This window comes from Cibotium barometz, chromosome 59 (assembly GCF_041138505.1).
Source record: "Cibotium barometz isolate CiBa-2024 chromosome 59, ASM4113850v1, whole genome shotgun sequence".
Lineage (NCBI taxonomy): Eukaryota > Viridiplantae > Streptophyta > Polypodiopsida > Cyatheales > Cibotiaceae > Cibotium > Cibotium barometz.
In genome coordinates this window covers 2,141,254-2,163,255 of record NC_141104.1, presented here as the reverse complement: position 1 = coordinate 2,163,255, position 22,002 = coordinate 2,141,254, and the positions used below count along the sequence as shown (strand labels likewise).

At 41.6% G+C, this 22,002-nt stretch overlaps 1 protein-coding gene across 1 annotated transcript; it reads left to right on the top strand.

Annotated features, from left to right (window-relative positions):
* Window positions 1–13,252: 13,252 nt before the first annotated feature.
* Window positions 13,253–21,227, top strand: LOC147605372 (thylakoid lumenal 17.9 kDa protein, chloroplast). Its single transcript, XM_086793529.1, has 4 exons — window positions 13,253–13,553; window positions 13,947–14,064; window positions 14,155–14,224; window positions 20,887–21,227. The coding sequence occupies exons 1-4, from the start codon at window positions 13,255–13,257 to the stop codon at window positions 21,105–21,107; spliced, it is 708 nt and encodes a 235-aa protein (XP_086649655.1). The 5' UTR covers window positions 13,253–13,254; the 3' UTR covers window positions 21,108–21,227.
* The last annotated feature ends 775 nt before the right edge of the window (window positions 21,228–22,002 follow it).

The following is a 22,002-nucleotide window of genomic DNA, read 5'->3' as shown; positions in this document are numbered from 1 at the left end:
TCCACAAGATGACAAGCATCTAATCCCACCACTGATTTCTCCTTGATTTGTGCCACCTCCCCTACTGGGGGCACCTTTTCCTATAATCTTTCCATACCCCTATATTCACTCATGCTACCCTTGATTCTCTCATCAGTAGATACCTCTCACCTTTTCACTGCTACCCACTTACTTACAGACTCTCTTTTATAGCCTCTTGCTAAGGGATTGTTCTCGCACACACCCATTCACTTGCATATTTCAACACCTCCCCTCAAGTGAATAATCATGGCACACCTGGACCCTGTACCAAGTTTCCCTCTTACTTGGTAGCCCGCAACCAGTGCCACAAGTCCCTAACTCATAGTCCTTGTTGACGCTCTCTCTCTATGTGTCCAAGGCTACTACAAGTGCCCGTGACCTTGACTAAAGTGCTCACACATACATCTACCACATGACCTACATCATTGATTGCTCAGAGGTGGTTTTACTTTGTTGGGGAAAGTTACATTGGGTTGTGGGGTTTCTCTCTCTTTCTCACTCAAAAAAGATGTCCTGACTCCTCTTCCTTAGGAGTCTCCATGAAGTTTGCTGATGTTGATCCTTCTTCATTGGTTTTGTTGTAGCAGTCTCTAGCTATACCTCCTGGCTTCCCATAGTTGTTGCAAGTGAAGGTCCTTCCTCCTCCCCTGCCTCTTCCTCTTCCTCGTCCTCATCCTCGTCCTCATGAGAATCCTCTAGCTATACCTCCTGGCTTCCCATAGTTGTTGCAAGTGAAGGTCCTTCCTCCTCCCCTGCCTCTTCCTCTTCCTCGTCCTCATCCTCGTCCTCATGAGAATCCTCCTCAGGTATAGAATGCTCTCTCCTCTCCAATTGTAGGGTCCAACCCTTTCTTCTCTTTAACCTTGGTCTCTTACTCTAGTAGAGCTCCTTCTATCTCATGCAGCTTCAATTCAGGTACATTCTTTAAGGTGATCCTTTCAAGGGCATCAATAGCAGTTAGTCTAGTAGAGGATCAAGCCAAGAAACAAAAGATTGGATAAAACATTGAATGCTTAATCTCTGTTTTACCATAGTCACTTGTGAAGATTTGATGCAGAGCTTGATGCCACTTCTCCTTGAGGAATTTCTCAAATCTGAGATCACCAACATGTAGAGCACCCTTGAAAACCCCTCGGGCTAAGAGGAATTAGACCAATTCTTCTTGTGTAAGAGTAGATCTTAAAATTACCTCAGAACGTGGCACCGGCGAATTCGCATTTTTCTTCACTCCTGTGTGGCGGTTTGACGAGTTGATGAGCTACGCTCAAGCGTGGAGAGTTCACCTAACTATGGCTAAGAGCATTGGGCCTATTGTTAAGGCTGGAGTGAGAGGGAGCTCCTCCACCATATGGGGGTACATAAACTAGTTGAAAATAGACTTAAAAAGTGATTATCTCCTAATTATGATTAATAGGGTGATTAGCAAGATAATTAGGCTCAAAAATCAGATGAATCCTAAGCATGGCTATAATACCATGTTAGATTTGTAGCAATGTGATGAGCTATGGTGGGTCAAAATCAAGAATCAACATAATTAGCAAGTGATTAGATGATGATTAAGATGAGATTAGTATATAATTAACTAATAGCTTAATGTAGGCACGGATACTCAAAAACTAGGAAATACTTACTAGGCCAATGTCTCAATTTATAGGGTTTACATCCACAAGATGCCAAGCATCTAATCCCATCACTTCTCCTTGATTTGTGCCACCTCCCCTACATCTGCTGGGGGCACATTTTCCTAGAATCTTTCCACACCCCTAGATTCACTCATGCTACCCTTGATTCTCTCGTCAGTAGATACCTCTCATCTTTTCACTACTACCCACTTATTTATAGACTCTAGTTTACAGCCTCTTACTTAATGGATTGTTCTCGCACACACCCATTCACTTGCATATTTCAACACCTCCCCTCCTCAAGTGAATAATCATGGCACACCTGGACCCTGTACCAAGTTTCCCTCTTACTTGGTATCCGCGACCAGTGTCGCAAGTCCCTAACTCATAGTCCTTTATGCTCTCTCTCTCTCTCTATCTGTCCCAAGACTACTACAAGTGCCCGTGACCTTGACTAAAGTGCTCACACATACATCTACCACATGGCCTACATCATCGGTGGCTCAGAGGTGATTTTACTCTGTTGGGGAAAGTTACATTGGGTTGTGGGGTTTCTCTCTTTTTCTCTCTCAAAAAAGATGTCCTGACTCCTCTTCCTTTAGGAGTCTCCATGAAGTTTGCTGATGTTGATCCTTCTTCATTGGGTTGGTTGTAGCACTCTCTAGCTATATGTCCTGGCTTCCCACAGTTGTGGCAAGTGAAGGTCCCTCCTCCTCCCTTGCCTCTTCCTCTTCCTCGTCCTCGTCCTCGCCCTCGTCCTCATGAGAATCTTCCTCGCGTCGGGTAGAATGCTCTCTCCTCTCCAGTTCTAGGGTCCACCACTTTCTTCTCTTTGACCTTGGTCTCTTGCTCTGGTAGAGCTCCTTCTATCTCATGTAGCTTTAATTCATGTACAATCTTTAAGGTTGCCACAATGTTTTCATATTCTCCTTTTTCCACACTCTTCAGAAGCACTGCTAGTGCCTCATCATCCTCTACCTTCTTACCAACGGCTGCCAATTGTTGCTTAATGCTTTTGTATTTGTTCAAGTGTGTGGTTAGAGGTTCGCTTTCCTTCATGTCAAGTTTGTAGAATTGCATTAGCATATTTATCTTTGAATTTTTTTCTTGAGTGCCAAATAATTTATTGAATTCATCCCATGCATCTTTAGCTCGTTGTGTCCCTGTGATGTGGTGAATGATTTCATCATTTAAACTGAGTGCAATGTGTCCTAAAGCTTTCTCATTCCTGCTCTTCCACTCATTCTCCTCAATCTCCTCTGGACATTCATCTCTTCCCTCAACTAACCCCCACAGATTTTTCCTCATGAGCAAATACATAGTCTTTGTTTGCCATGTATGAAACTGCTCTCCATTAAATTTAGTTATTTCTTGTGCCGTGCTCATGAGATGATGTGAAGGGGGTCTTACCTCTTGATCTAATTCAAGATTCAAGGGTAGTGTCTACCGTTTTACAACTCAAATCTGGTGTTAAATGATAATTACAACATATTTATCTCAGCATGAATTGACCCCAAAAATTACATAAAGCCAAGTGTAGCTGATCTGTACTGAATGCTTGGAGTATCAAACCATCTCCAACTTGCAATCTGAAGTGATAGGGATCTATATAAGGTACCCAATGGTAAATTTTAAACATCAATTGCACTAAAAAAATAGTGATTAGTGCTAAATTAATCATTAATTAGTGAAATAATCTCTTATTTTGTGTGCATAAAATAGAGTGTGCGAGGAGGCCAGATCTGGTGCCTTAGAGTTCAAATGAGTTTAGATCCTTTCAAGGGCATCAATAGTATTAGTCTAGGAGAGAATCAAGCCAAGAGTATTAGTCTAGGAGAGAATCAAGCCAAGAAACAAAACATTGGACAAAACATTGAATACTTAATCTCTGTTTTACTATAGTCACTTGTGAAGATTTGATGCAGAGCTTGATGCCACTTCTCCTTGAGGAATTTCTCAAATCTGAGATCACCAGCATGTAGAGCACCCTTGAAAACCCCTGGGGCGAGAGGAATTAGACCAATTCTTCTTGTGTAAGAGTAGATCTTCAAATTACCTCAAAAACTTTGCACCGGCGAATTCGGGTTTTTCTGCACTCCTGCGTGGCGGTTTGACGGGTTGATGAGCTAGGCTGAAGCATGGAGAGTTCACCTAAGTATGGCTAAGAGCATTGGGCCTATTGTTAAGGCTGGAGTGAGAGGGAGCTCCTCCACCAGATGGGGGTACATAAACTAGTTGAAAATAGACTTAAAAAGTGATTATCTTCTAATTATGATTAATAGGATGATTAGCAAGATAATTAGGCTCAAAAATCAGATGAATGCTAAGCTTGGCTCTGATACCATGTTAGATTTGTAGCAATGTGATGAGCTATGGTGGATCAAAAGCAAGAATCAACATAATTAGCAAGTGATTAGATGATGATTAAGACAAGATTAGTGCACAGTTAACTAATAGCTTAATGTAGGCATGGATACTCAAAAACCAGCAAATACTCATTAGGCCAATGCCTCAATTTATAGGGTTTACATCCACAAGATGCCAAGCATCTAATCCCACCACTGATTTCTCCTTGATTTTTGCCACCTCCCCTACATCTTGGGGCACCTTTTCCTAGAATCTTTCCACACCCCTATATTCACTCATGCTACCCTTGATTCTCTCATCAGTAGATGCCTTTCACCTTTTCACTGCTACCCACTTAATTACAGACTCTCTTTTACAGCCTCTTGCTAAGGGCTTGTTCCCGCACACACCCATTCACTTGCATATTTCAACAAGAACGTTCCTCTCCTCCATGAGGCTCCTAAATGGAGATCATACATTTCAATTTCTCATAGTTTCCCTCGACAATCCTTAGTCTTAAACTCAAGATTCCAATTCAAGTTGATCCTTAGCAACACCTTAATTGGTCCGCACACTGACCTAGGATATTTTCTCTTTTTAGTATTGAACTCTATTTATAAGCAGTGGTGGGTGATATTTTTAGCTCTAGGGTCTATTTTTCTAGCAAAGTGGTTATATCTCTAGCATTACACTATATTCACAGAGCACTAATTTTTCACTTTTTTGCATGAGAATAACCTCTAACTATACACATAACTTGAAAATATAAATTTAGAAGTAGAGAGTTAAAATAAGCATAGAAATCATATTTTTAGCATATGGTAAGATAAAATACTAGACAATTAGCTTTTGCATAGGAACAACCCTTAGTAAAATAAATAGCAAAAATTCCCGCATATGAACCATATCCAAGAAAAACTTAGAAAATTCTCGCATATGAACCATATCCAAGGAAAATTTTAAAATTAAAGAATAAATTTTCATAGCCTAAGACTTCACAAATATAAGGAATAAATCTCTAATGACTAAGTACCAAAGAACTAATTAATTATTTTAAATGGGCATGGGTTCTAAGTGTAGGGATAGTTTTGGATAAGTGATCTATCCAAAAATCATTTCTAAGGGTAAAAGGCATGGAACTATAATTCCCATACTTTCAAAGATTAAAGGAAGGCAATTTATTAAATAGAAAGCTCAAGAATTAATTCAAAGGCTATGGGTTTGATTAATGCTTAAATAAATGGAAGACAATCATGAGTAAAAATTCAAATTTGAATTTGTATGAAGGATACAAGTACAAATTGTACCTGAGAAAGATTTATGCAAAAATTTGAATAATAGATTTTTCTAACCTTGTGTAGAGGTGAATTTGGAGTAGATGGATGGCAAGTGGGGTTGATGGAGAGCTCAAGCACCAAGGAGAAGTCCACAAGTTTTCCTTGAGGGGAAAGTGCAACAAACTCCAAAACTACAATACAAGGCAAAAAGAGACCAATCCGGGGAGGACCACTCCAGTGTACCTCCTGATACTTAAAATATGATAAAAAGGACTTATGATGATTGCAAAGCACTCTCAGAGCTACCAAGGATGGGGGCATTAGAAAAAAGAAAGGGGAAGGGACATATTTATAAGGCCAAGGCCCCCCTTGCTTTCCCTAAAACATGGGGCATGCATGCATATTTACCATGCTTTTATGGGCAAAATATAACCCTTCTTATTAATTTTTTAGGGTGCATGCCATCTCTCATCTATATATACCTTACTTTTCCATTTTTCCATCCTTACCCTATTTGTGTTATCTCCTTTATTTTTGGTAAATAAATGGCCAAATATGTGTGCAGGGATTCTTATGCTCCAATTTTGGAGTCCCTTTTTAATAGAACTTATCCTTTTAGCTTTGGCCTTACCCTTTGATCTAAACCATTTAATTTAATCTAACCTTGTATCTTGGCCCTTAGTATTAAATTGATGAAACTTAGACCTTAGCCCTTAGTATTAAATTCATTTGTACACCATGTGCACATCTCCAAGGTTCTAGTTTTATTATTTTATGAACCCATTTATTCCTACCTTAACCCCCGGCCTTATACATAGTTTGGGACCTTAAATTTTATTTTCTCATAATTAAATTATTAATTCCTTTATGCACCTTAGCCTTAATCTAAAATAATTTCAATATCTCTTCCTCCTTCTCCCAAGTGGCATCTTCAATAAAATTCCACTTGATCAAGTACTCTCTCAAAATTCGATTCCTGAGAGCCTTCTCTCAATCTACTAAGATAGTCTTAGGTTCAAGTCTCAACTATCCTTGGATCGGTAAGGTAAAATTCAAGGACATGATTGGATTAGCGAGATCTTTCTTTAGTAACCTGACATGAAATACATTGTGGACTTGAAGGTAAGGAGGTAAAAGAAGTTCATAAGCTTGCTCTCCTATCTTTCAAATAACCATATTGGGTCCACAATATCTCAGTAATAATTTCTTGTATTTTTAAAGGGAGATATAACATCTCTTAGGTCAAAATCTAAGGAAAAACATATCCCCTTTTTCAAATACATGATTAGATCTCATTAAGTCAGCATATTACTTATGTCTATCTTGGGTATCTTTAATATCCTTATGAATGGACTGTATCTAAAAATGACATGGGATCTTGAAATACTTTTTTGAAGAATTATACAAAATCTCATAGTAGATACTACTGCCAAAATTCTAAAAATGAGAAAAACCTTCCCGGCAATTACTCACACCATCTCACTGCCATCACATCCTAGCCATATCGGCTTACAAACACAAAGCCTGTCAATCTCACCAACCTACACAGGTTGTCCATTAAAACACATTCACATTAGCAACACATGACGATATCACATAAGCATTAAATCCAACACTTAGTTCTAGGCATCCCTAATTTCATATGTCCTACACATGGTATATTCGGAATCACCCAAGTGCCATGTTATGAACATAGTGGTAAATACTATGGATAAAATACCAAAATGAGAAAAACCTTCCTAAAAATTACTCACACCAAATCACTACCATCACGTCGCAACACCCATACCGGCTTACGAGCACAAAGCCAGTCAAAACTCACAAACCTACACTAGTTGTCCATTCAAACACATTCACATTAGAACCACATGCTAAAGTTACACAACAACACATAAGCATTAAATCCAACACTTAGTTCCATTCATCCCTAATTTCGTATATCCTACACATGGAATATACGGAATCGCCCAAGTTCCATGCTATGAACATAGTGGTAAATTAATCATAGGGTCAGACCAGTTTAGAGGTGTAAGGTAATCATATCCATAAAGAGCTTTGAACGGGGACATCCCAATGCTATGATGGTGAGATGCATTGTATACAAACTCTACTAGATGTAAATAGCTCATCCATCTCCATGGCTCACGGCTATAGTAGGCTCTTAATATGTCTTCAATAACTTGGTCACGGCTATAGTAGGCTCTTAATATGTCTTCAATAACTTGGTCCACCTATTCTGTCTGTTTGTCGCTCATCCATCTCTGTGGCTCATGGCTATAGTAGGCTCTTAATATGTCATTAACCCATTCTGTGTGTTCATCAGTCTCTAGATGGTACGTAGTATTCAGATCTAGGGATATACCAACTATGTCAAAGAAGGCCGTCAAAAATTAGGAAGTTAAATTCACATCACGATCCTCCTAGGTAAGCCATGTAGCCCGAATATTTCTTTGAGAAATTTCTTGGTAATATCCAAGGCTATATGAGTTTCCTTGAGTGGGATTAAATGAGGGACCTTGGTTAACTAGTCTACAACCACCAGTATGGATCCATGCCCTACATTACCTGAAGATAATCCTGTAATGAAGTCCATACTAATGCATTCCCATCTCATTTACATAATATCAAGAGGTTGTAGCTTTCTTGGTATTGTAACTCTCTCACGCTTAATCTTTTAGCACACTAGCACTTGATGACGTGCAAATTACATCCTAGCCATAAGAAACTCTTCTTCATTGTCATACAAGTCTTTATTTCTCCAGGATGTCTTGATATTATTATCTATTGTCATGTAATTAAATCAAAATCATTTTCTTTAGGTCATCATCCAATACCACAATGGGAATACACAAGTGATCATAGAAATATAAATATCCATCCTACAATCTAAATTCTTGTATCTTATTTAGTTTTTGAGGGTACTTCCTTTCTTGTAAAAGTAGTGATGCAATTCGTGAAAAGAATCTGTCACTTGTACAGTGATCCTTTACCCACTCCAATAATATATTTCAAATCATGAATACTACCATTAAAGAAGCTTTCTTTCTATTCAGGGCATCTGCAAACTGCATTTTGCTTGATTTTGAAGTCAAATTCCTAGAGAGTCTTTATCCATCTCTCCTCTGAAGCACGTTAAGTTCATCCTGAGTAAATATCCACTTTAGGCTGTTATGGTAAGTGACCAATGTGAACCTTTTCCCTAGAAGATACTATCTCCATAACTTTATGATATAATTGCTAGTAATTCAAAATCATGGACTCCATTATTTCTCATGAGATTTGAGCTTTTGAGACTCATAGGCTATTGGCCTTCCATCTTGCATGAGAACTCCTGTAATATCAAATCCACTGGCATATTTTATGACTTCAAATAGTTTCCCAAACTAAGGTACCTTTAAAATGGAACTAGTAGTTTGGGTTAGGGCCCTTCCCCTTGGATTATTCTAGTTTTAAGGTACTTGATCATTCTACACAAGATTGGTAAACAGAGAATCTCTAAGCTGGTGTGTCCAATCTACACTTAACGCATCAATTGGCACGGACCATCTGTGGTCATTTTTCTCCCATATAATCTTGGGGGGTGCACTATTAACAAATCCTATGTATCATGTGCGTTCAAGGAGTGTTTTAAAAACTCCTTACACTTACATACTTTTGTGGATAAAATGACCCCTTTTTCTTCATAAAATTAAGGTTTTTTTCAAATTTGGTTTTAAAAATCCTCTTGTAAATATAATTCTATTACTTTATTAAATTAATAAACCCCTCCTGATGAACTCACGTGCTACACTTACATATTTTTAGGTGAAGCCCCCAGGAATATAGGGTGCCGGGAAGGAAGGCCTTCTGTCAAGTATAATGTATTGGGAGGAAAAGAGTCAATTTGATAAATGTAGGCTTTGTTCTTGAAGGTGAAAGGCGACATGGTGAGGTACATGGTGTTCAAAATAATCAAGAGATGGTAGTTCCTTGCCATGTGTGGCCATTGAGGAGAGATGGATAAGTTGTGCAATAGAGGTCCAAGATTGGAAAAGATTTTAAAGAGCGCACAGAGAGAGGTTTACAATTGCAAGATGAAGTGGTCCATGAGAGTGTAATTATATAAAATAAAGCTCATATATTCCATATAAATACAAGAACTCCATTGCCAAGGGATTCACATGCAATGCACATTACAGAGTACCCAAAGTGTACCTGCATCATGGACTTAACACAAAGAGGGATAAATCACAAGAAGTATATACCATGAAAGCATATTTACTTTGTGTTCTTGGTGAGTGCTAGATTTCATGCACAACTGCTATGACTGTGAGTGCTAGGATTACATGCACAAGTACACAACTTTGTTCATCAACAAGTTGCACTTACCAAGATAGAGTTAAGTCAGGCATTGCACCCCATCTAACTTTCAAGCCTTGAGAATGAGATAAGAAAAACTCATGGATTTTTGTAAACTTGGGATTCTTCTTGTGTTAAAGTGAAAAATCCACTCTCATGGTGATGTAGTCACCAACACCACAAGAAAACATATGGGCACTACTGTCTGAACTAATGGTGAACCTACACCTCCAAAACTATCCACAAATACTACGATCTCATCAATGTATAGGCCAAAGAGTGTAGGTGAGAGTGGGCAACCCTGCTTAACCCCAATAGTGCTACATATATCTCCCGAGGTCCCACCGGGTGCACATACTCGGCCGAGTACTGCCTCATATAGTGTCATCACACCCCATATCATCTCATGTGAGAATTGGAGCTCTTGCAAGTGTCCTATCAGACAAGATTGAGGGATGGAGTCAAAGGCTTTGCAGAAATCCACAAAGCAGCAATACACATTTCTCTTTGAGGACCTCGCCTCCTCTATGATAGCCCGTAAAGTAAAGATATGGTCCAGCATGGAGAAGTTTCTTCTGAAGCCTGCCTGGCATGATGCTCTGTTTCCCATCCTCAGTGCCATAAAGCTCATCACGTCCTCTAGTACTGCCCCATAGATTTTGGCCATTGTGTAACCAATCATGATAGTCTTGTAGTTACCTAGGTCCGTGAGATCTCCTCCTTTGTGGATGGGGACAATGGTGTTGGTAGTCCAGGAGGGTGGGAAGCCTTCACAAATTGCTCTAGTAAAAAGACTGGCAAAGAATGGGAGCCAATACATGGTGCACGTGGGCAAAATGTTCCGTGTGTAGATCCTCATGATCTTTTGCTCTCCCATTATGCAACTTTTTAAGAGCCCTAGTGACATTGGGGGAATCAAAGAGATAATATGATGTAGGCCTAGGGATGTGTGACATTTGTGGTATAGGCTGGTTTGGCACATCATACAGTTGTCATGCATAGGCTTCCCAAAGGCTAGGAGCTGTGATAGGTGTAGGTGCTTTTTTCTAAGTTGTCCTCACTCAAAAAGAGCTGGTATAACTCTTGTTCTCGTCTTGTGAGAAATGCCTGTTTCTTTCGGCGAGTGAATGTACGGAAGATGTGTTACATCTTATGTGCTGAAATCAGCTCACATTCCCTCTTGCCTAAGAGGTGAAGCCTAGTGGTTTTGCACTCTTCATCATACCATTCATTATGGGGTTGGGATCCCACTGGCAAACTTGCTGTTGAGCATGTGGTGTAGGGGAAGCTGGCATGGGCGAAGTCATGGATGATGGAGGAAAGTTGGGATGTGATGGTGGAGATAGGGAGGGATAAGTCGAGAGCTGAAATGTGGCGGGAGAGGTGGTCCTCATAGTAGATGTGGTCAAGATTATGATGGAAATGAATCCGAGTGAAGGTGGTGACAGGGGGTGGGCGGTAAGATGGGTGACAGGGGGTGTGGGTGTGGGCGGTAAGATGGGGCATGAGATCATGAAAGAAAGTAATGCATGGTCAGCTGGTATGGGGGGAGGAGGGATGGTGAAGTCTGAGATGTATGGTATAAGAGCAGGAGATCCCATGAAGTAATCCACCATACTAGTGCCTCCCCCATGGGGAAAAGATGTAAGGTTGTCCAACTGCGGCCATCTAGACAACCCATTATATATAACCAGCTCATGCATAACCCCCATCTCCAAGAAGTGTCTACCATATGATGTTACATTCCCCATATCTTGGTTGGCCCTTTGGAGGCCCATCTCAGCCAAGTCAATTTTTGACGAGAGAGAGAGAGAGAGAGAGAGAGAGAGAGAGAGAGAGAGAGAGCAGAGGAGCCCATGTAGAGATCTCTGCCTATGCATGAGGAGATGCTTCCTCTCTAGGGTTCAAGCAGCTTCTGTCCCCCCTCTCCCCCCCATGGCCTCTCTCTCTTAGAAGAGCCATGCAGAGATCTTAACTTATACATGAAAGCTTCTTCTCTACGGTTCAAGGATGCATGAGAGCGGGGAGGAGGTGACCTACATTGAGTGGTTCCGGGGAGGCAATGGAGTTGGCCTTGCTAGTAGTAGGCTGATAGGAGGTGACATGAGATAGGGTAGGATGACGATGTGGATGGGGAGAGAGGGTGGAGAGGGGGCCTTGACGTATACCTTAGCTGAGAACCTTAAGAAGGATAAGGTAAAGGCATTAAATAATTAATGCCCATGATAAAAAGAGTGACTATATAGACACCCGTGATAAAAAATACACTGTATGGACATCCATGATAAAGAGAGTGAATAAACACTCATGATAAGGCATCTGAATGACTGTTGGGATTGGGAGGCTGTGGGGTGGAAGGATTTGGATCATATTACTTAGGAATTCTAGCTATCAGGCAGAGAGAGAGATCTGATGACCCAGGTTGTTGTTTTAATCCAAAAGGATTGGTACTCCAGTACATTTAATGATTCCACATGGATCAAAGACTGGAATTGGGCCAATGGTGTTAAGATTACCAATGGCAAGACCAGAGACCTCTACTCTATTTGTAATAAGATATGGAAAGTGATCTGGAGCTCCGCATCATGGAAAAAGAGGTGGAAGTAGCTCTGGGAATGCCAGATTTCCAAGAAATTTCAGGTTTTTTTTAATGGAAGGTTGGCATGTGGGTCCCTATTGGGTCTAAACTGCAAAGTAAAAATTATCTTTGGTGGAACCTGCCCCAGGTGCAGATCTCATTTAGAGGATGGAAAACATGTGTTCTGGGAATGCCCAGCCATTAGAGGGACTTGGACTAAGATAATCAAATGGGTTGAGAAGGGGCTGGATATTCAGACCTATTATGGAGACTGGATTATGGGCAAATGGTCTTTTAATGATGAGCATGCTGGATCTTTATTTAACATAACCAGGGCTTGTGTGTTGTGGGAGATTTGGTGTACAGGGAATGCCATTGTATTTCAAAAGGTTTCAGTCAACTGGAATTGATGCTTCAGATGTTATACATAAGTGTATTCACATGTGTTGGGCTGTATGCAATGTAAATAAGATGAGATGTGCTGAGCTGGATTGTCTGTTTGCAGAATTTGCAGAGGAATATCACCTAATTTCTGCCCTGCTTTGGATGTGGTTTCAAACATACTGGGAGCTGGCCTCTAACTTTTGTTTACTTTGCAGGTTAGTATGTTTGGTGGGTTGAAAAAGAGACCACCCAAATTTGGTCCAAGAACTAAAAGGTGGTATCTCAAGGAGAAGCAGATGGACTACACTTTTGTTGCTTTCATAGAGAACCCGCTGGGCACTAGACCCACAGTGAAGATCTGGTCCGGAAAAACAATCACCTAGAGGTTGTACCACAAAAGCTATGATGGAGGCTTGCATAATGCTTGGCTACAAGATATCTTAGGAGCAGTCCAGCTTTCTATTTGAAGATGAGAAATAGGATTTGCTGTGTAAACTGTTAAATGAAGTACAGGTATCTACTGGAGTAACCCAGAGTTATCTTTTGTCATCTTGTGTACCTGATCATTTTCTGCTAATATAAAGATATAATTATTATTGGTCAAAAAAAAGAAAGAAAATACACCAAATAGAAAACACTATGAAGGTAGTAATAAATAAGCTAAAAAATATTTAGGTGGTTTCTTTTAATGCACGACCGCGTGATCGAGATGGAGGTTCTCCTGGCTCTGCCAAGAGTCCTGCCATGGCAATGCCAAGCAAACTCTGGAATCGTCCAACAGCAGCAGCGCTCGTCGTCAACATCTTCATCAGTTATCGTTTCTACATACCCAGTGGCTTCTCCCACTCCAGAGCTCTGCAGAATGGCCTGCGTTGCCGCCCTGGGCGCGGCTCTCCTTTCTTCCTCCGAGAACCTTCCCGCCCACGCCCTGGACACCCCTTACTCGCAGTCGCAGACCCAGAAAATGCAGATGGGTCTCCTCAACGGGTGAGCATGGCCACAGTGTAAACCCACATGTTCCTTGCAGCTGCTGCAATCGCAGGTCTCTGCTTTAGATTTTTCTTGCATGATTGAGCTTCAAAAAGTGGTCTGGCAATGGCAAGCATGCATGCGTGCATGCACGAATGAATGCATTATGTAGACATACATGTATGGTCTGTGTGCATGCGTGCATGTATCTATGATGCATGTATTTGTTCTCTTTGTCTTACTACTATGGTACACATATTAGTTTGCAATGAACTTAATTATCTTGTTTTGTCATGTCAGGTGTTGGTTTGTTCTGCTTTGGCCATGTGAATTGTATTTGTACCATACATATGCATCATTGGACCCGGGTATGAAAAGCTATTGAGGGCTAACACTATTATTTGGATGTAGCAAGATCCGCCCCTGTCCGTCAAATATCAACCCAAATTGCATCTCCACATCCTCAATGAATGCAACCTTTGCCATTCCTTGGATAATTCCACCAGAAGCTCCAGAAAGAGCAGCAAGGGTAAAATTTATTACAATTTTTGCAAAAGCCATTTTTTTAAATAAAAAATTTCATGCCATGTGCTCTTACACCAGGCATGTGAGTATGCAGAAACTTTTAAGCGCCATACAGGCTACTCAAAGGAATCCCAAGGTTATGCAGATGGAAGATACACCAACTGGTAAGAACTTCAAATCTAGACGCTACATTGTGTGTCTTCTTGGATTCTCATACAATGTGTATCTTCATCTCAAGATGAACACAATAATTTGCAATATTTCGTACACACGACTTAGCCCGTGCCTTCATGATTCTCTTTCAAAGAAAATGACCTCTGAGTTGTTAGAAGTCATGTTGTGGGTGTGCCCGCCCTTATGAGGTGTTTTCCCATTTTTCCCCACTCTCCGTATTTTTCCCCTATTTTTTCCCATTTTTCTATGGCTTGGGTGGCTTCCCAGGGTTGGTAGGAGGGCCCATGTGCTGGCCGACTGCTGGAACTGGTCCACAACTCCATGTATGTGATGGCCGACTGCTAACAGCTGGCCGATTGGCTATATATGCTGGTCGTGGAGTTTCAGGGCCAGTTGGCTGCCCTACAGCAGGCCGACTGCTGATGGGGGGCCATATAAAATGACCCCCAGCCCCCATTCCATTTTGTATCAACTCCAGGATCTTCTTGTGTATATAGAGCAGAGTTACATGCCTCTATCTCTCTCTCTCTCTTGTGCTGTGATTTTCTGCATTGCGTTTTGCTCTCGTGTTCCCAGATCTAGTCGTCATCTCCGCTGCGTATTCTGACATGAGTTGCCTGATTCTCATTCAAGTCTCATCCAGAAAGGTCTGAGAATAAGAGGAAGTCTTGAGGGCCTGTGCATGAAGGAATCCTTATGGGCATATGCTCAAACTAGAAATCCTAGAAGACTACATCAGTGAGTGAATTGTGGTCTTATAATCAGGTGTAGCAATTGAGGCGAGCAGGTCCAATGTGTTCATAAGAGTCAAACAAAGTAGGACCCTTAGGAGTGGTCAGCAGTTTGCAACACCAGGCTAAAACATTCAAAACAACACAAATCTGCACCTATCAGGGTTTTGTGTTGTTTTGCTCTGATCTCGCGTATATCTGGTCCTTTCGTCCTTTTACCCTCACACCCATAACCTCATCGAGCCACACATTCTCGAGTGCCCGATCCCACACTACACACACTACACACACCTTGTTGCATGCGCGGAAGCCTTGCTGTAGTGATCCACAACCCTAAGCTTGATTAAGAACAAGATGGCAATTAAACATGATTAAGACAAAGCAGAGAGAGAGTTGGTGTCAGGTTTTCTACAAAAAAGTTACTGAATGATTGTACATGGTATAGGCCCTTGGGCAGCCCCTAGGGGTGACCTTTGGGCCCTTCTACATGCTTGATGATGACTTCTACTTCTGAATGTGCTGAATGACTGAATGTGATTTATGCAACTGATGGATTATGCTTATATACATGTTGAGGTGGCTGGTCGGCCAGCTATAGGGCTTTCAGCCTGGACAAATAATAGGGGCATTAATTGCCCTTTAATATGCTGCGCTTACTTTACTGCTGCCCACACCTGATGGCCTACACCTTGGCGCTTGGCCACCTGCTACCTAGGTGCCTGGCTGGCTGTCGATGGGTGTAAGACAGCCTGGCTGGCTGCCAACATGTCATCCAAACCCTCATGATTATGATCTTGCTCTGCTGGTGATGATGATGATGCCGATGGTAATAATTCTACTGCTGATGATGCTGTTAATGTTGTCCTAATCAAGGATTTATGATGTTCTGAAACATGTAGCGGAAGTATTCGTAATTAAGGATCTTGTCACTCAAGTTTCACACCGCCTTCTATATCCCGAGTTTCAAAGAGTTTAGCAATCCACTTTTATGACTTCAAACTTTAAGAGATTTAGAGAGAGAGAGAGGTAGAAATTGTACACCAGATTGGGTCCTGAATTGCCCACTGAAGGGCCCCCTATCCCATTACCGGAATAGTATTTGCTTTTATTACTTTGAAGAGAATGACTTTGGATGCTGAAAACTGTGTAGTTGCTGAAAACGCTGAATCCTGAAGGGGTTGAATGTTGATTGATGCTGCGTTTTGTTGATGAGGTGTTGAATGGTCCAAGCGTTAATGCTCCTTGTGCTGAAGGATGAAGCGCTTGAAGGCGTGTGGCTGATTGATGATGAATGAATGAATGAATGAGCAAGTGACGCTATTTATATGGGTTTGATGCGAGTCGGCTGGCTATAGAGCTGGCCGACTGCATCATAAATGCTACACGACTAGATATGAGGCGATAAATGTTGAAATAATGATAATAAAATGCTAGAAAATATGCTAAAAATGTAGAATAATGTTGAATAATATTCTGATGCTTTTGCCATGGTCTATGTGGTCTTATGTGCCTATGGGATGGATGATATGCAAAATGCAACCATGAATTGATGCAGACCCTAAGGCTTCTATGGCTTCTATATGCAGTCTGATTAAGAACAAGATGGATTAAACATGATTAAGACAGGAGAGAGAAGAAGAGAGAGATAGTTGGTGTTAGGTTTTCTTTATTATCTGGTACATGGTATAGGCCGTTGGTCAGCCCCTAGGGGTGACCTCTGGCCCTTCTACATGCTTGTGGTTGGTCGGCCAGCTATAGGGCTGTTAGCTTGCTGCTTGGATAAGTAATAGGCATTAATTGCGCTTTAATATATTGCGCTTACTTTATTGCTGCCCACACTTGATGGCCTACACCTTGGTGCGTGGCTGCCTGCTCCCTGGGTGCTTGGCTGGCTGCTAACGGGTGAAAGACAGCTTTGCTGGCTGCCGACATGTGATCCAAACCCTCATGATGATGCTAATACTAATGTTGATGATGATGCTAATACGGATGTTGATGTTGATGATGATGGTAATGATTCTATTGCTGATGATGCTCTAAATGTTGTTCTAATCAAGGATTTATGGTGTTCATGCTGAAGACGTGCACGTGACACACCCCATGGATACTTTGGAGATTGGGGTGCGGATTGCGAGGTTTTTGGGACCCAAATGGAAGGGTTTCCATCGTAGAAGCCTTGAGCTTCTAACATCTTGACGGGGATCCAATGAGGGCTCGGGTTGTGGATAAAACTCTGTTGTTGCTATGGCCTCCCGCTTGACAGATCTCTGCTTATGGAAAGGCTTCTGGCTAAATAATGGCTACCAAGTCTTCCTATCGGGATTATACTTGCCTTGGCTAGCTAGGGTACTCTTGGGTATCCACTTCTTGGTGACCTCCCTAAAAGTTTGTTGAGGATGTTTGGGCGGTGGTTTTCATCTTCATCGGTGAGATTTTGAATCTCCATAATGGTTTGAGGGAGTGGTCAACGTGGTGACACGAGAGGATTGTTTAGTGCTAGAGGTTACCTGAGGTGATGGCTTGTAAGCGGAGGACGAGGCTTGGGATGTAGATAGGTTTGGGTTGTTCTCATCCACCAAGGGTACCATAATCATCCTATGTGGAAGCTCGAGTGTTGTAATTCTTTTCTGCCAATTGATTATATAATCAATGGTTGCAATCCATCCCCTCCCAAGGATGATGCTCTCTTTCATTGTATCTATGGGGGTTACATAAAACTTACCAGATGCAGGTTTAGTCCAATATAAAATTTAGCTTCAAAACAGCCAAAGGTTATGGAGGATAGTTGCAGATGGTGCGAGGGGTGGGTGGCCCGATGAGGTCCATGTTTCCCAAGACAAGACGTGGCTAGTCCCAATGTCAACCAAGGCAAGCCACGTAGCTAGGTGGTCTTTTTGGGGGAGCTCTAGCTCAAGGCAAGCCGATTTCATGGTTGGTTCAAATGTGTCGAGCACAAACATGGATGTGATTTTAGCACCATCCAATTATGCAAACCTTGTTCCAAGCTTTTATGGAAGAGTGTCCATGGTAAGGTGAATTCAATCCTCGGAGTCAGCGGCTCCAGGAGAGGCTCATATTCTTGGTCCTCTTCTTCACCATCCAACATCTTGTTACAAGCTCTACAAATATCAATTGATGTGGTGTGACCTTCTGCATTGCATGCTTCGTAGATATTGACTGAAGTAGTCTGAATGGTCTCGACCCATGGGATGAGTCTTTCTTGTTTTCAAGCTTATTTTCAAGAACTAGTTGCCGTTATGTGTGTAAATATGATTGGTTTTCCAATTGTGAACCAACCTTGGGTCTTTCATGTAAGGTCTCTGAGAATCATGGTGTATAACCCTCTTCTCTGAAAATCCATCCACGAATGTGTGGTGGAAGCTTAGCCCGAAGGTCTTAATCTTTACATCCTAAAGGATGCCTAAAGGTTTAGTTGTGTTCCCATAGGCAAGCTTGACCACGAGGCTTGTGCCTACGAGTGGTGGGTTTCTTTAGGTTACCAAGCAATCCTTGGTGATCATGTTGACACTAATACCACCATCCAAGATTATGGAGATTGTCGTTCCTTTATAAACAACATGTAACACGGCATTCATTTCATTGCAATGTCCCAGCTTGTTTGTGGGCACTTTTGGCTGCCCTTTTGTCTTGGGTATGGAGGGCAATATTGGGTGATTCCAATAGCTTGGAATGGACGGATGAACGGAGTTGTAGCCTAGGCTAGTCCCCATCTGCGGCACCAAATATGTTCAAGTCAAGAGCATACCTTAGCCTTGCCCAATTATGTCGCTGGGCCTTGTCTTAGAGTCACAATGCAACTCCCTAATGTGGGTGCGCTAGCTCGTCCGTCGCTTTGTTGTCACATTGGAATGCTCCTTTGCCAATGGAGTGAAGGAAGAGCTCCCCATGCCTAGATGGATGCAAAAAGAGAGAGCCTTCGTGATGGTTCTCTCTCACAAAAGGTTGGGGAAGAAGAGGAAGCTAATGCAAGAGGGAAATTACAAACAAACCTATCTAGCAAGCATTTATCAAGCAAGCAAGATTCAATAGCATACATGTAAGCAAGAATAGAGAGAAGAGGAGCTCACAAGCATTCTATTGCAAGGGAATGGATGTGTATTGCTTAGTGTCAAAAATAACATATATTCAAGTGACTAGTTTTCACGCTAGGCTGGCCAAACTCAATAATGGTCTCACTACTGTTACTAGTCTTAAGCAAGCATGTACATAAAGTCTTTAGACTTTTCCCTCAAGGTAAGGCTGTTTTGTATGTTCTAGCGCCGTCTTAAGCACCTTACAGTAGGTCGGGTGGGTGAAACCATGTTAACCTACGGAGTGGTTAGCACCATTGTGGGAGTGGTCTGGATTTTTCCCAAGCACAAAGAACCATCCACTAGGGGTGTGGGCTGCTCTTACAGGTTGCCTTGGAGCACTAGTAAACCATCCACACCCAAAGACCAGTGTGGGCTGCTCTTACAGGTATTCTCGTGCTGAATTGGAGATCGTGTCAAAGCTATGGTACCTCTGTTACATGGAGAAGCTTGGAGTGGGATTCGTTATCGTTAACTAGTTGGAGCATTAAATACTTCAGGATTCACACATGAGATGGTGAATGTGAGTGAGAATGAGAATGAGACAGCGCGTACAACAGATTGGGTCCCAATTAACCCTTTGAAGGGCCCCCCACATGTAAAGGGTTTATTTGCTTTATTACTGAATGTGAATCGACTGACCTGTGGGCTGGATTCCAGCCCCCAAAGACTGATCAAGGCTTCGTCCAGACCACCCCGTGAAGGCAGCAAACTGGCTGCCTTCTGTTGTGCTGCTGGACAGCAATTGATGTTTGCGTTTTCCTCCAGATGACCTCCTTGCAGCTTTTGCTTCACTGCTGGTCACCTGGCTCTTCACCTTCCTTGTGTTTTCAGGCCTGTGGGTAGCACTAGGCATGCACATGGGCAGGGAAGGCTTGCAAGGTTGGGAGATGGGAAGAATGACTTGTTGAGGACCTTTATATAGGGGGTAGGAGGTGAGGAGCTGGCTGACTGGAAAAGGACCAAGGCAGAAATCACCTTTTTGCTTGCCTTTTCACACGTGGGCACCTACAGACCTTGGCACCCTTCTTGGCCCTTTGCCCATCCAAATGGTCCCCAATTCGGTGTTGCTAGTTTCCATACCAGAATGGGTTCACACACATCAGTGCTTACTAAACCTAGATGACACTGACTGGCATATTAATGAGTCTAACAAGTGTACAGGACACCCTGACACCATTACATCATTCAAGAGGGTTACATTTGAGCGGGACTTGCATGACTGATGTGTGTGGGACTTGCATGGCTGACCCTGACACACCTGTGATGGCACACATGAGGTAAAAAAGTGTTACATATGTTCCATGTGTAAATTGAAGTTCATAAACTTGGGGAGAGAAGAAGAAGAAGAAGATATATTAACGTCTTGCAAAAGACCCAATGGGTCTATGAGACAAAAGGTGTACAATGTGTCCATGGAATCTCATCATGGAAAAAAAAGACGAGAGAGAGAGAGAGAGAGAGAGAGAGAGAGAGAAAGAAAGCTGCATTAAGGGCCGTAAGGGGCCAAAACAGCCCATGAGACCAATGATGATACAAATGTGTGAGTAGTGTGGTTGGAGATGCACAGGGCATCTCCTGAATTTTAAACAAAGTATAATGTAAATGAAAAGGATTGTGCCTATTACATAGTGATGGTCACCAAAGGTGCCATCATGTGTCAAAGGCTGATGGATCATATAGCAGTCCCAATACATTGTACTGTGGTGGACATGATGGGGATCCAAACTTGTGGATTTCGCAGCGAGTGAGCAAGCGAGCGAGAGAGAGAGAGAGAGAGAGAGAGAGAGAGAGATTCGCTAAGTTTTCTCTTTTTCTTTTTAACACTAGGCCAATTTTTACAAGTTGAAGTTGATGGAATTTTTGGACGAGATATCATGGAGTTTCTTGTGAAAAGTGATGTGGTGACATATAGGTCAATTGCAGAGAAGGTGCTATATGTCTATCCATTCAGTACTCCAATAAGTGACTTTGGAGCTCAAGAAAAGCGGATTAAGGCTTTAGAAGAAGAACTTGGTTGGAGTGTCCCCATGTGGGATTCTGCATATTGACATCATTGATGTGACCATGGATTTATTTGGGTTATGCTCCTCTCTCCTTAATTTTTACGTGATGCATTCGTAAGGACGTGTATATTTATTCAAATTAATGCTTTGCAAAACCCTACCTCTTATCATCATTGACATGTGGGTTGATACCTTGAAGAATTTGTATTTCAAGGTTTTCTTAAGGGTTCGTTCACATCCCACTTGGGTAGGGGAAATGAACACATTTGTTGGCATTGTGACTTCACCTAAAAAGTCCCCACCACTCGCCCACTCGCCTAAAATGAGTGGGCCATCTACTTGCAAGTCCACATCGATGAGTTTTACATGTTTGACGATATAGCATGGCTCCCTTGTCTTAAGTGTGTGCAATAAGATTGCTCTAGATCTTAATTTATGGAAATCATGAGATAACAAGATTCAGGTTTGGTTGTAAAGTTCCTTTGAAAGCTTAATTCATATAAAAATAATTAACATGTTTGTTTATAGTGCAACACAAACCTAAAACATTGAACATATAATATGACATACAAATTTTTGTCTAATTTAATAGCTAAATTTGCTTTAATCATCCTTAGGTAGCTTCCTCACCCTAAAAACACCCAAAGAAACATGTTGAAAACCCTAATTTTTGCATTTTGCCAAAACATGGAGGAGAATCCAAGTTAGCTTACATTGTGAGCTTTTAATAATGTATTATCATATAGTAGGCCAATTTAATGTTATTGATCGACTTGCATGTGACAATCATTATCTAAGTTAGCTAATGCGACGAGCTCTCTCACGTGTCTAGAAGTAGGTTTTTTTATATGAAACCTTATTACAAGTTTAAGTTGAGCATAAGGTAGTGGCAAGGTCAAGTGTGACTCCCATAGTGGTTTCCTTGTCTTCATTGCGTGCA

Coding starts and splice junctions, on each gene's coding strand:
- LOC147605372 (XM_086793529.1), top strand. CDS start 13,255: ATGCACGACCGCGTGATCGAGATGGAGGTTCTCCTGGCTCTGCCAAGA. Junction 13,554..13,946: donor CAGATGGGTCTCCTCAACGG/GTGAGCATGGCC, acceptor ATTTGGATGTAG/CAAGATCCGCCCCTGTCCGT. Junction 14,225..20,886: donor GATGGAAGATACACCAACTG/GTAAGAACTTCA, acceptor TTTTAACACTAG/GCCAATTTTTACAAGTTGAA.